Source organism: Molothrus aeneus, chromosome 6, assembly GCF_037042795.1.
Source record: "Molothrus aeneus isolate 106 chromosome 6, BPBGC_Maene_1.0, whole genome shotgun sequence".
NCBI lineage: Eukaryota > Metazoa > Chordata > Aves > Passeriformes > Icteridae > Molothrus > Molothrus aeneus.
In genome coordinates, this window is record NC_089651.1 from 46472458 (window position 1) to 46487422 (window position 14965).

The 14965-nt window shown below is 35.1% G+C and overlaps 1 protein-coding gene across 2 annotated transcripts in view; it reads right to left on the reverse strand.

Annotated features, from left to right (window-relative positions):
* The window catches only part of RPS6KA5 (ribosomal protein S6 kinase A5), a 73560-nt gene that overhangs the window by 35579 nt on the left and 23016 nt on the right, over nt 1-14965 (reverse strand). Inside the window, exons 4-6 of one of the 2 annotated variants that reach the window (XM_066551239.1) lie at nt 12069-12184; nt 11151-11258; nt 371-454 (exon numbers count right to left, since the gene is read on the reverse strand). In XM_066551239.1, the coding sequence (XP_066407336.1) occupies nt 371-454; nt 11151-11258; nt 12069-12184 (308 nt within the window). Of the gene's footprint in view, nt 1-370; nt 455-1139; nt 1214-11150; nt 11259-12068; nt 12185-14965 lie in introns of those variants that run through there. The other variant, XM_066551240.1, reaches the window with a different exon arrangement.

Sequence of the window (14965 nt, forward strand, 5' to 3'; positions counted from 1 at the left end):
ATAATAGATTTCTATAATGTCCAGTTTAAAATGTATATCAGAATTAGCCACAAACCATTTTCCATTCTGAACTAGTTTTTTATGCAAAGGCAAATAAGTGTTAACTATGTCCCACAGCATATTTAGAACAAATTTTGAACAGAACACAAATAAGCCTCAATATCTTTATAAATATGCCTTTTACTTCAGATCAGAAGAGGAAAATACATCAACATAAAATTGAAGACACAGGAAACAATCTATCTTAGGACGACCTTAAATAACAGATACTTAAATAAGATAACATGTCATATTTTACAAAAACCCCTGAAGATGAGCAATATGTTGACTGAAGAATTAGTTTATTTTCAGTAATAAACTTAGAACATACCTTATCATGTCCTGTGTCTCCTCCTCTTACAATATCTGGAGCCATATATTCTATTGTTCCACAGAAGGAATATGCTCTCTCGTTCTAGGAAAAAAAGAATTACATCAAACAATTATATTATACAAATAATATGGGATAGATATGGCTAACAGTTCCGAGATGCTGGCAGCAATTCTTCTCCAAATAGCTCAGAACTGCTAGCTAAATAATATTCCATCATTCCATCATTTGTAGTGACGTATCACATAATGCTACAGAATATTTAGTCTTCTATGAAAAAATAAAATGTCATAAGTTTGTGTTGCAGTCTAAGATAAGCACACAAAAATTAATCTACTAATATTTAGAAAAACTCTCCCATAAGTCTAAATGATCTACACGTTTCAGAACTTCGCAAGATTCCCCAACTAACACAGATATACGTTTTGAAGGCTGCAATACCAATACTCTAGATAACAAATGAAACTTTTCATTAAAAAGGGAATTACTTGTAAGATGTACAATTGGACTAAATTGGATACAAGATCCTTTGAGTTCCCCATATTTAGGAATTCATTATGACCTCTAGAAAAGTTGTTTTCTCTCGCAACAAACACATATATAAGAAACAACATTCTCTCAAGAAGAGACTTGGAGAGAGACAAGACAGAGAAGGGGAAAGGCAGACAGTGTTGTAAATTTAATTTTATTCTATACACTGAATTATTCTCTTGTTCAAAACTAAGCTGCTTTCACAGGCATGTATAATTGTTCCCTGGTAGCCATTTACCTTTGAGGTCAACATGAGGTCATGCTGTACCTTGCTAATGACGAAAGCACATGTGTTTGGGCCATGCAACATTGTTCCTCCCTTATCCTTCATGCTTCTAGCATTTTGGGGAGAGATCCTGATAGGTCCTTTAAAGAAGAGTGTTCAAAAAAGCAAATATTTCAAAAGTCAGGTTTTACATTTGTAGATTCAGGTTTGGAGTTTAAAACAGGTGCTATATAAGAGACTACACTAATGAGAAGAAGCTTCTAAAAGTAGAAATAGTGCTCTGTGCTACCCTAAGGCATAAAAATTAAACAGTCCAGCAGCATATTAATTAACTGTATTTCTTAAAATACATATACTGTGACTGGTTTTTTGGGGTAATATTCTGAGTTCAGAATAGTTAAAAGGCCTCATTTTGTTTAAGTATTAACTTGAAATATTAACTTCTGAGACAAAACCATATAATAATGAGCTTTTCATGATTCCACTTTCTTTTGACACAACTATTGTTTCTGTTTGATAATCTTTTCTAGTACCTGTTATCTTAAAGAAATATAGTGTGATAGAAAGCACAAACAAAGAAAAATGTCAGAAATTCCTAGCCCTCCATCAGAATCTAAACCTATTCAATCTCTGTTCTTTTTTCCTTCAGCTGGGAGGGTAGGAGGGAGGGAGGGAGGAAGAAGGGTGAAAAGGAAAAGGAAGGGGAGTGGAAAACACAGAAAGAAACTGCTCTTTTCACTTGCTACCTCTCCAAAGAGTAAAGATAATGCAGCCAAAGTGAGATATCAAGACAACTGTCTGAAAGGAAAGTACTCTGACTTCAACTATAGATTGACACAGATTCACCTTCATAAGATGCTGTAGAATGTTCTGACTTCAAAACAGCTGAAGTCAAAATCCAGATACTTCTTTGTCAGAAACCTTTGTTTATGCTGTGGTTTATTAAGTTATAAGCTTCATCAATTACATCTAGCTGTTACTTGAACTCAGGTTTTAGAGTATGAAGTTTCTTTAGGCACACTTAGGTAAATCTGTCACTGTTAAATATGCCTCTTCCAGGAAGCCACTAATAGTTCCTGCTGTTATGGGTTTACACGTGGGTTTACAACCATTTTCAAAGAATGTTATCTCAAATAACAGTTTTATTTTCTGTCATTTTCTGGTCTCCTGGGTACATGAGAGACATGGATATAGCAGAGAGCATCCAGCAAAGAACCATAAATATGATTAAGGGAACCTATGAGAAAAGGCTGATAAAGCTGGGACTGTTTCACCTGAAGAGGTAAACCTGACAGCTCAGGGAGATTTCATCAATGTACAAAAATGCCTGAAGAAAGCATGCAAAAAAAGAGGGAGCAAGGCTCTTTTCAGTGGTGCCCAGTGACAGGACCAGAGGAGGAAACACCTTTTTACTGTGACCGAGCACTGGCTCACAGGCTGGCCATGAAGGCTGTGGAGTATCTCTCCTTGGAGATGTTCAAAAGGCTTCTTCTGGGCAACCAGCTCTAGGTAACTGTATTTGTGCCAAGAATTGGACAAGCTGACTTCCAGCAATCCCTTCCACTCTGTGATTCTGTCACAAAATGCCACTGTAAGCTGTATTTCAACATTCATTTTGAAACCACAGCCAAGTCTTATTTTGTACGCCCTCCAAATTTACATTTCATTCAACTGTATAACATAAATCCAAACTCCAAAAGCCACATTATTAACACTTCCATGTTATGAGATGTAAGACAAGAAAGGATATTCTTAAAAAACAACTGAACTTGGATTACCTACAGGTGAATGCTCACTGAACATGCACATCTTGCAAATACTTGAGCTTAAGAATTTTTTTGTCTTTGAAACTACCTGAAAAATGTAGAAAGCATTTCTCCTCAAAGACAGAGAGGTCTTATGCTTTCAGTTATCTAATGACCTCCTTCAACAAATAAGAAAAAAGCACATTAACAGCAACAAAAAAGCAAAAGGATCAAACTCCATTTTGCTGCAGAGACTAATCACATTCACCATGTCTACAGGAAAGGCCTGACTGATGGAGAAACAGTCACTACTGCCACAAAAGGATGTGTGTCCTTTAGAGGACATCCTAGCTTACAATAATACAAATTCAATTTCATATTTTTTACAACATATGCAAGGGTAGCTCTGACAGTTATTAAGTCTCGCAACTGCTCAAAGTTGCCTTTCTTCCTTTGTTAAAGGTACTTCAAAGTTCCAGCCTGCATCAATTAGAGCCTCTCTGGGCTCTATCAGTAGTGTTTTGAACAGCACCCATTAGAAAGAAAAGATACACCAACATTTCTAGAATACAGAAATCAGTTATCATCATTGCTCCTTTTTCATACAGGTGTGAGTTTATATAATCAGTCCTGAAAGTCATAACTTGCAGCTTTGCTACAAGCATAAACAGTGAAAACTTTCCCAGGATACCAATGTCAGGGCCCTGAGCTTATCAACAGGCTCCACAACATCTTTCACCAATCCTGGGTGTTAAGGCATCTTCACTTAAGACCAATTCTGACAAAATGCAGCTGAGTGACCTGTGTAGAAGCTCATCAAGGGCCTCTTCCACTTTCAGCTGGGAGCCGGAGTTCAGGCTCCTGCATCAGCTGTGCTGTAGGTAAGTCTGTACTTGGCTGGGTATCTTGCTGATGCCGATCCATCAAATTCAAATCCTGACTTGTGCTCAAGCCTCTCTCCTCACAACAGACTTTTCTGATAACCACTGGACTGTTGCCCAAGCCTGTTTTTCTGGCACTAAACTTCTTCTGATCTTCTTGCACCACTGGTCAGTGAGCACATAGATCCATACTTGCTGTGGTCACCCTTGGCTCACACTAATGCAGGGAGCAGTCTCCCCATTCTGCTGCTTCCTGACAAAGCAGGAAGAACCTAACCCAGAATCACAGTTCCTCCAGGAACAGCTTACAGGACGGAAGAATTTAGGTGTTTGAAGAGTTCAGCAGTATCACACAGAATATCTCATTTATTAACTATCAGCAAACTGGCCACAAGCTACTGATCAAGTATTAGAGCTCCCTTGGTAAGCTTAAAAAGAAAACCAGGACGATAGGATCAATCAAAAGAACATTATCATAACTGAAAATTAGTTGTAATATGTAAAGGCCACATAGCAGGGGTTGTTCTAACAAGCTGCCCTGCTGAATGGATTTTGCATTTCAGGGAAATTACAAGTAAAGACTGAAAAGCCTGAATTCTTGGCAGAAATAGGACCTGTACCTTCAGCAAGCCTTAGGGGTGATCCTACCTCATAGATATTTACCTCAAAAATAAAAATGCACCAAGGAAAAAACTAATTTCCATAGAAATTATATCTGTGACATCTTTCACTGTCACTTAATAGCCCAGAATAACAATAATTACAGTCTTAATTCAGGAAGACATATGAAAATTGACAGAGAGACCTCTCACAGTTCAAAGATGTGATATAGGTTTCAAATGGTGGCAAATGGGGGGGGGGGGGGGAGGAATCTTGCTTAACAAGGTCCTTGCCATACTGACTGGTTTCTTCTTTTTATTCACCTTTTTTTTTTAAGTTTCAATTATTTTGGGAAACTTATTGGTGATAATATCCAGATTTAACCCTGAATAATTAAGCTGTCCATACTAGAAAGTATTACTTCAACCAAAGAATCTATCAGCTGAAGACTGTTGCTTCTGTAGCTGTAAACTCCTATTCACAACCAAAACTATGTTATTCCTCATTTGTCTCCTGCAAAGGTCAAAGACAAGCAAAAAACAGTTCAGTGGTACACTAGTTAGACTGCTCTGCTGCATATAACAAAATCTTAATGCAGGCTGTAACATAGAAATGAAAGTTTATAGACGAGGGCAAGAATGGTTGCAATAGGGCAGATCAAGGTCCACTAGTTTGCAATGTCATCATATGAAGAATTTTTTGAAGAGGATAGGGAAATTAACTGAACATCCTCTCCTGGTGGCTGTTCCAACTGGAAGGAGCCAGTTAAGTCAAAATACCATATTGGTTACTATGCCTTTTGCCACAGCATCAAGACTGATGATTTCTGCTTCCAAAACACACATGGAACAATGCTACTGAATTTTTCAAGCAAGAATGAGATTTGCCTGCCAGCAGATGCCATCAGAACAGGCAATTAAAGGGGACAGCAAGGGCAGCTAAACCTTGAACTGCATTAAGCATGAAATCTGCGACCTCTACCTCTGTGACCCCAGAACAAAAGCCAAGGGAAGGCCACACTTTCATCTAATGTCAAGTGGAGATTCAAGAACTGTTTTCACAGACTTTTACAATACCTGTGTTTGCTTTCACAGTGCAGTTCAATTGCAAATCTACAAGCAATTATTTAAACCAGTTGCTGATATTGGATTTTAAAGCAAACAACTAAGAGTAAAGAAAACAAAAGTCTCAATTCTGCAGACAAGAAAAAAATCCAGAAACAAATTATTGTCTGGGAGGAATGCAAGTATGTACCACTGTCAACTTGGATGAATATTTTGTACTAGGTTCTTCTCAAAATCATTGTCTTTTTGAGAAGAGAGAGGCAGTAGTATCAAGAAAGAACAGCATACAAAGCAAAACCTGAAAACTCATATTTCTTCAAATATAAGCAAAACTGTAAGATATAGAAGAGTACTAATTCTGGGACAAATTCTGCTAGCTGTTACTACAAGTCTTCAGTAGTTAATTTTTTCTTTTAATGAAGAAAATCATATAGAACATGTCATTTAAATATCTATAGTTTCAGAGAGATCCAGATGTAATAGGTAAAGGAGTGGACAATTTTGCTCCAATGCAATCCATCTGGTTCTAAATTCATTTACATTTGGCTGTGAATCTCTGGTCACTTAAGTTTTTCAAAGTTTTTCACCTGGCTGACCAAGTTTCATGGAAGTAAGGTATTATTCACAGTTATTCAAAAGAAAAAAATCTATGACAAGAATGGATTAATGACAATGGGAGTGTTTGCCCTCAGAAAATTACTTTTTTCCCTTCAAAAACAGAATCAGAATTTTTCTGAGTTGACTAGCAACCTAATATCCAATAGAAGATTGGATAACAGCCTACTTAACACAGATGATGTTTCCCTTCAAAACAGCTTTCTTTTTTTTTTAATGGTATATTACAATAAGAAAACAGCATCCTTGAAGCAGTCATTGTAAGAAATCATGATCTGTCTTGCAAAAATTCTTAACAGGACTTTAATATTTTGACATCAAAATCTGGAGAGAAACTACTTTATGCTCTGGTCCTCTGCATTACTGGTCCATGCTGGAAAAGCACAATCTTCATTGTGATTAGCACTGAAAAGGGAAACCTCTTGAGTAAAGGCTCAAACAGTCAACTCACTGATGACCTGCTTTTGCAATTAAATTAGTCCAGCTCAGTGATGTGTCTTTAGAGTGTTTAATATGTTCTTATTATTCATTTTCAGGACATTTAAACTAAGCCAACTGAAGTACACCAAACAAAGCAAAAAGTTTTTGCCACTATTTCATTTATTTTTCCAAAACTAATTATCCAGACAGATCTATAACCAATGTTAACTTCTGTGGACTAATTTCACTATTCAGTTTACTCTGACTTTTTTCTCTTTAAAGAGATGTAAATCTACTTCTTATAATTGTTTCTTGTGTTGACATCACTGAACAATCCTTTAACTAAAACACAAGCATATGTAGCAAGTCATCTAAAGCACAGATAATTTTACTCATTTTTGCAAGAGATTGCTCAGTGTTGGAGGATGCACTGTCTAATTGCAATGATAAGACATTATCACTTTAATTGGACAATTATAAAGGGTCTTTTAAAGTTAAATGCATAACTAATCTATAAGGTTACTACAGTTCCTAAAGCATTAAATGAGTCAAGTTGTAGTCACTTCCTTCTGTTCTGAACTACCTTTAAACTGCACTAAGAATGTGCACAAATCTCTTCCTAGTTCATCTACCAAAACCCATAGTGGACTAGCCTCCAATCAGTTTTCCTCCAATGGAATGTGCTTTAAAATATTTAAAAATACATACTACTTTTCTTTCCAGAACAGAATGTTCACTCTATCATCAAATAAATGAAAACAAAATTCAATAGTGAAAAGCATTTGAGTTATAACTAAATTTGCAACTCTCATCAAGAGATTTTCAGAAGAAGAAACAACAATCTATAGGAATCATTCATTCTACACATCAGATAGAAGTACACAGACATCCACCCAACTGTCTTAGGCTTCAATTCAACCATCCCTCATACTGAATACCCATTTTTATTTACCCATTTTACTAAGGCATTTGTATGCTCACAGACACACTGTTTGAAGACTGACAGCATTCAGTATTTACTATCTATTTTTTTAAACTTCATTAAGCAAACACAAAAGCTTCAGAAAAAAACTTAAGCTAATGCAGAAGACGTGTACCAATGCAGAATTGAGCAATTCACTACACTCTGGAAGAAAGTGTTCTTTACCGGATTTAATTAAGAAGAAAAACAATTGCATGGTCAAATAGATCATTTTCACAGTAATTCAATGCATGTGTTCATATTATTTTGCTTAAGAGAAAGATCTCCATGTATACTAAAATAAGATTGTAAAAGGACTTTAAAAAATGAAGTAGCACTTTAGCAATACACATCAAAATTAAGACCAGACCTGATGATTAGGTTAAGCTGACATTGACCAAATCAAAACAAGTCCAGCATAGAAGTGGAGCTATTAATGAGTTAAAAAGATATAAGCTACAGTCCACCAGATAAAGATAACACACAAACACAATGGAAAAAGACCCCAAAACAACAACTTAAGAAATCTGGGGTTTTTAAAGATAAATGTATTACAAGACCTGAGAAAACAAAAAAGAAAAAACAAACAAACAAAAAAGCCCCACTGAAGTGATTTCACTTGTGCAATGAACAAAATAGCGCTGTAGAAGTTTCAATTTCTACCAATTCTCTGTGTCCCCAATAATAACTTATATTAGTGTCACATGCAAATGTACTTTGAGACCCAGTTAGACAAACACTAGACTGAGATGCATGAAAACATCAGGACTTTTGAAGTAGCACTTTAGTCCTGATGTATTTTTTACCCCAATTTTGTTTACAATTCAATTGAGATTTAAAAATCTTATATACTAGCCTTAAATTCATCACAGGATTAAGGATGCAAATGCCATAAAAAGCAATACTGAACCTCTTACCTAATCCCATTATTTGGTTAGGCTATAAAACTGTAGGTCTTCATGAGCTTTTAAATAAAGTTTGTATCAAAAGTAATTTCAGACTTAAATACTTTATGATAGTGACCTACCCTATGGGAAAATTCCTTTTTATTGAACTACTTTATCCCAGTCAGGTAATTTCTTCTTTTTGCATATAAGTAAGAGCATATTGCTTCATTTTAAAGAAAAACAAAGGCAACATCCCTGTTGATTCAGTTGTAAAAGACAAATTTCAGGTTTCAGCAAAGCAATACCATAAAATACTTTAAAGCTCTTAAAGCTGCCCTTCTTTAACTGGGATGTTTAATTCTCACATGTTATTTTCACATGATAACTGAAACAGAGAGAACACTTGACAATGCACTCTTCACACATGCTTCAGTAGCAGCATGGCAGAAATCAATAGGTTTCTGTTTTTCTACAAGTCACAGGCATTTGCTTCCTTTCACTCAAACAGTGCTTAAGGAAAAACAGCTTCCCACCTCTCCACTGCAGAACAGTCAATCTGCTGTAATTATTGTAGTCCTGTTTGATTCATTAGGTGCCCAGGTATGTGGAAATCTTTAACAGTCATCAGATTATAGCAGAGATAATGAAAATACTGAATCATGATGTTTTCTAGCAAGCATCACTAACTACAAAACTATCCAAACTTCATAAATACATGGTGAAGTATTTCTCTCTAATAAGAACTCTAAATATAGAGCACATCTCTACTATGATAATTTTTATCCCTTTTTAATAACCTAAATAAAACTTGTGTCAGATAATCAGTCCAAAGAAAAGGTTACTAGAATAAACTCCACTTGCTTAAGTATGCATTTCTAATGGCAAAAGTCTTGCAAGAAGCAGGTGGACCAGGAAAGACATGTGAAGAAAGGGAGACAAATGAAAGTACACTGCTTTGACTAAACTGCAAATGCTACACCTTTATCTGACTTACACAGTTGTAATTTTATTTAGAAGTGTTACCCTAGTGAGCATGAAAACACTATACAGGCAAATTCTACCTGCTGTAAGTACATTGGTTCAGAAGTTTAAGTTAAAGTATCTATTATAATGAATTTTAAGTGCTCTAGTAGTAGCTTGAATATCTACAAAAAATACAATATGAAATGTCAATTTCTATGTGTAAATAGGTCATTTTAATCACGTTTCAATTCAGTAGTTAAATCACAATAGCACAGATGAAAACTTAATTCAAATACAGACAATTTCTTAGATTTTGAAAGCAAACAACACAATTGCAATTACTTTTCTTGTTAAAAGAAACATGAGAACTGTTGAGATTTTTTACAGGAAGAACAAATATAAAATGTGAAAGAGAATAAAAGAAAAAATATAGTTAAATGAACACACTTAAGATATATACTGAAAACAGAATGGATTAGAGTCAGAAGAACCAACATTAAATTTCCAAGGAGCAAGATGGCTTTATTTAATGACTGGAGAAAGAAGAATCCAATTCAGAGTGTGGATAAAGCAAACATATCTCTGATGCCTATCTAAGTTCTCCTGTTTCCTTGCACTGCTTGTAAATGATGTGCCAAAGGTGAGCACAGATGAGATGTGCTTCTTAAAAAAACCTGGTTTGAGACTTAAAGGTTCTGATTCATTCTAACATTGCTAACACAGTGAAGATTTAGGCTTCGTTCAGCTCTGGATCAGAGGCTGGGATACTGCTCCTTTTCTCACCCCTCAGTGCAGTAATACCAGTACCTGACTCTGTCTCTGGTGCCTAGCAGAGTTCTTGTCACAGCTCTAACAGGTGCCACTCTCTCTACCACACCTTTCACTATCATTCTTTCCTGATGAAAATTGCATCTCTCTGCACTTACTCTCTGGCACTGCTGTGGCAATCTGCTGCTAATCCCTTCTCACACCAGTGGAACTTCCTCTTGCTTTTGTGCTGTAACTTAGAAGGAATATTCTGACATTATCTCTATTACTTCCCTGCTTCAGAAAGTAAAATTTAATATCTTTTTAAATGGTCCCTCCTAAATCCTACCACACTCCATTTGAAATGCAAATATTCTAGAGGAAACTACCAGCCATCTATTTTTAGAAAATCCTTCTGCTGCTTCTAACAAAGACTTTTAGATCTGCAGTCCCAGATTTCAATACCTGTGAAACCTAATGTGAAAGCCAAAAACATCCATTTTAAAATTTTCTCAGAAGTAAAATCCTGCACACTTTTGACTCTCTGAAATCTAAAAAGCTTATTTGGAGATAGAACTGTACCTTACAAATAATTAACAGCTAACATCAATAGTCAGAGATCACTGTTAGGTACTATGTACTTACTTAGTAAGAAATAAGCTTTTATCCTAAAAGCTTGCAATTAAGCTTATTAAAAGTGACACAAAGAGACGAGAAAAAGACAAGATAATAATACATTAATTATTATTAGCATAAGGAAGAGTCATAGCATACCATTTGCCTAGTCATTCCAATGAATAAGCACAGAAAAGCTTTTTTTTAAAAAGGCATCTGAAAATGAAAATGTAAGTGACTTTTCAGACTTATGCAGGTCTTTCCCTTTTCATGTCAAGGGCAGAAGAAGAAAGTATGAAAGCTTTTCAGGGGAAACTAGAACAAAGATGTATGACAACACTGGCAGGCCTAAAACCAATAAACTGAAAGCTCAAAACCTAGTAACAGAGACAACTAGATTTTGTTCTATGATGTAGGAGTCTGGAATGCAGGATTTCCATCCTTTTTAAATGTGCTTAGTATTTCAACAAGACTTTGTCATCTTGCTAAATTCTGTCCACACTTACTGGAGAGCCAAATACTCACCTCATCAGTAAGAAACTCCTTACTTAGACCAAAGTCTGTCAGCACCACATGGCCATCAGAATCAAGGAGAATATTCTCAAGTTTTATATCCCGATATATAATCCCCAACTGCAAACAGAATATAAGAAAAAGTATCTCAAAATAGTGTCACCACATCAAGAAGATATCGCTGAATGTTTTTAAATATAAAGGTATCAAAATTCACATTATTAAGGTAATCTGACACATGAAAGTTGCACCTCAAAAAAGCCAATTTTTAAAAGCCCTTGAAGAAATAACTAAAATTACATTTAAAATCTTAGAAATTACACTGTGCACTAATGTCTTAAAATTTCAAAGACATACTGTATACCCCTTGAATCTCAAAAGTGACCAAATACTTGCTGTTGAGTGCAAAATTCAGTTCTCCTTTCATTAAGAATGAAAATGGATCCTTCTGTTATACAGTCTAGACATAGACCACACATACATGCATGCTTTGTAATAGTCTACAAATCTGCTTATTACTTCTGAGAACTGTAACACTTTTCATGTCTACAGCTGTGCTAGAACTCTACTATTCAGTTGTGTAGAAACAAGGAAAACCAACTATTTCAACCCAAAACTTGTTCATGTTCACTACAAATTAGCTTTGGTGACAAACACTGGTTCACAAGGATTACTAGAAATGAACAAATCATTTGTCAGTAACATTACTCTTCACCTTGCAGGCAAAAAATTGTGGCCTTAATCTAGTGCACAAGGAGGATACTTCATTGGGGGTTATTTCTAATTATACAACTAATGTCCCATTGCTAGACAAAGTTACTTTCATTTTAAAACTATCTAAAACAATAGTACTCCTTATTCAATTTATATGATACAAAAAGAATACAGCTGTAAGTCCTCAAAATCAGCACCAGAGTAAAGTTATTTTACCTTGTGGAGATGTTCAAGTGCCAAAACGATTTCTCCAATGTAAATTTGCACCTCATTTTCTGAGAATCTCTCTCTGTGTGAAAGATGAGTAAACAGTTCTCCTCCATTTATATAGTCTAAAAATAGAGCAAAGAACCTTATAATTTCACTTTCTGACAATTTTATTTTCTTATTGAAATATTACTAGGTACTTTGTAAGCTATTTAGTAACACATTCTATATCAGATGCTTTTCCTTAATTGTAATTCACAAGTATTTCATCATGCTGTACAATATTCAATTTCTTTCTTAGAGAACTGAAAGAAGAACAAGACCCACTCCTAAATAAGCATCAAAACCATAAAATAAGCCTCAACAATTCCTAAATTATAAAGATAGGTTTTTCCACAAAATCAGTCTTTTAGTTATTTAGGAATATGAAAAGAAAGAAGCACAAATCATATCTACAAACAGAACCCCTGTAGACTCTTATGAAATACTCTGATGAGCAACAAGGCAGCCTGACACAAAGAAAAGCAATTCAGAAAACAGGTATTAGGGGAAATAATCAATTTATTGACGGACAATTACAAAATTTTCCCTTCACAAGGGAAACCTTGATGGCAAAACTTACTGCAGGAGATTATTTCCACATACACTCCCTCATGGAAACCACACTTTCATTCTTTGCAGGCTATGACATAAGGATTTTCCCACAGTAAGGGAGAGGAAAAAAATTATTACAACAGAGCTCCACTGTAACACAAACATATTTTAGAATGTAGAGCTGTTTATGATAGCAGTGTACATTACAGCCATTAATTTGAAACCTCACAGCCCCCATTACTGTATTTGAGGTCTACATACACAGAGCAGGGAACATGCCCCACAAAATCTTCCTCAGTATTTTCTTGAATATTGTTTCTGTAGATTTGTTGGTATAAAACACAAATCCATAAAAGGCATCCGATCCTTTTTTAAGTTAATAGTTGGAAGGAGAAAGCATATATACAAATTGTACATATTCTGATCTCTCTCCACTTTTCAGTTCTCCAGATCTCTCTTTGAAAAGGAATATTAGTGGAATCAAACAACATGAGAAGGATTATTTATCTAGACCAGCAAGCAAATGAGAAAGACTGAATGAAGTATAAATAATCTACATTTTCGAATTGCTTCCTTCTTCTAAAAAAACTTCAACACATAGAAAAAGGTAACAGAAAACAAGTTTTTAAAATATTTCTAGCCAGATCTGCTAACTGAGTAGAAGGGAAGCATTGAATTGCCATTAAATTATTCTAAGGACTGTGACACATCCAAACCAAAGCTGCCACAAGGAGTGGCACAACAGGCTAAATTCTATCCAGGCTGTAACACTAACCACAGCCCAATTAAACAAACAGCCTTCGAATTATTGGTGCAAGATCAAATGCATCACTGGCATAATAGAAAAAAAAATCCTGGTTACTTCAGATAAACTCCACCTGACAGTTCAGATTATTTAGCTATTTTTTAAAGGATTAGATGTTTAACCTTGTGTGACAAGTTCTGTATAGAATTGATGGTACTCACATGGATACAACAACTTGGTTCGTTCCATATAGTTTAAAGCCAACATAAAAATTGGAATCAACTCCCAACTGTGTTTTCTGGAAATCTGGCAGAAATGCAGCTGCATGTCTGTACTTGATTCAGTCTAAATTCATACAGCTATGTAATCTGACAGCATGAAGAACTGTACTAAATATTGCACTGAGGCTCCAATTCTAAAACCTCTAAGAACTAAAATGGCAGGTAGCTCGCACACTAAATTCAGCCAAGAACAAAAATAAGACAAATACTGGTTTCCCCCAAAATCCAGAAGCCTCTGAAACACTTTAATTCCTAAACTAAATTAAAGAGATTTACACAGACTTACATAAGACACAAAAAAGTTTTAACAAATAGTTTGGGTTTTTTCCTGTCAGGGAGGGTGTGAAGCCCAGTTGATTTATAAAGTAGCTTTACACCACATTTAGGAGGAGAAATTTTCCCTGTTATAGAACCTCATTAAAAGAAGTTTAACTAATCATTCCTACTTTCTGCTGAAAATTAAGGAAAAAAGGACCTTTCTGGCCCAAACAGATATGCTGAGAATGGACAAAAAAGAAAAAAATCAAAACAAAAGACTGTAATTATTTCTTAGTTATGAACTTCTTGCTTCAACCATCACCTCAACATTGCTATACAGTGGATGCGTGCCCTGTCTGCACTGTCTGCTACACAGCCTTCTTCAGAACTACTGGGCTTGCTCTTTTTGACTCCTATGAGAATATAATATCAAGATTTTAATTTTCTTTCATACAAGAGGCTTTTATAGCCTTCTAATTATGTTTACCACCTAAACTTCCCCCCCTACTATGTACTTACTTTTAGGCAACTACATCTATCTCAGGTTTGAGGGGGTTTTTTGTTTGGGTTTCCCCTCTTTTTTTTTTTTTTAATATTTCTTATGGGATCTAAGGTGCATTTTAGCAAAATTACCTGGACTTAAAGAATGGTTCCATAATATTTATAATAAATGTCCACATTTTCTCTCATTTAATACTTCAATTTTTTCCAAATTGTTAGTTGGTAACTTTAAATCCAATATAAATTTCAAAACCTTAATTTTTAACAGTTACTATCAAGGAATCACAAAGCTATCAATATATTTCAACTTATTTGTGACAATCTTCTATTTATTTCTTGAAAATCCTAGTCAGAAGAATTTGCAAGAAACTGTATTACAATTTTCAACTCATTTTCAAAAGGAGTTTAGTGAACACTCCATTTCAGTTATACATATTTATTATTTCACAATAGTATATGAAACTAAGGTATGTGCATAGAACTTTCTAAGAATTGACAGCTAGAGGTGTATATTCATTTAATGTTAA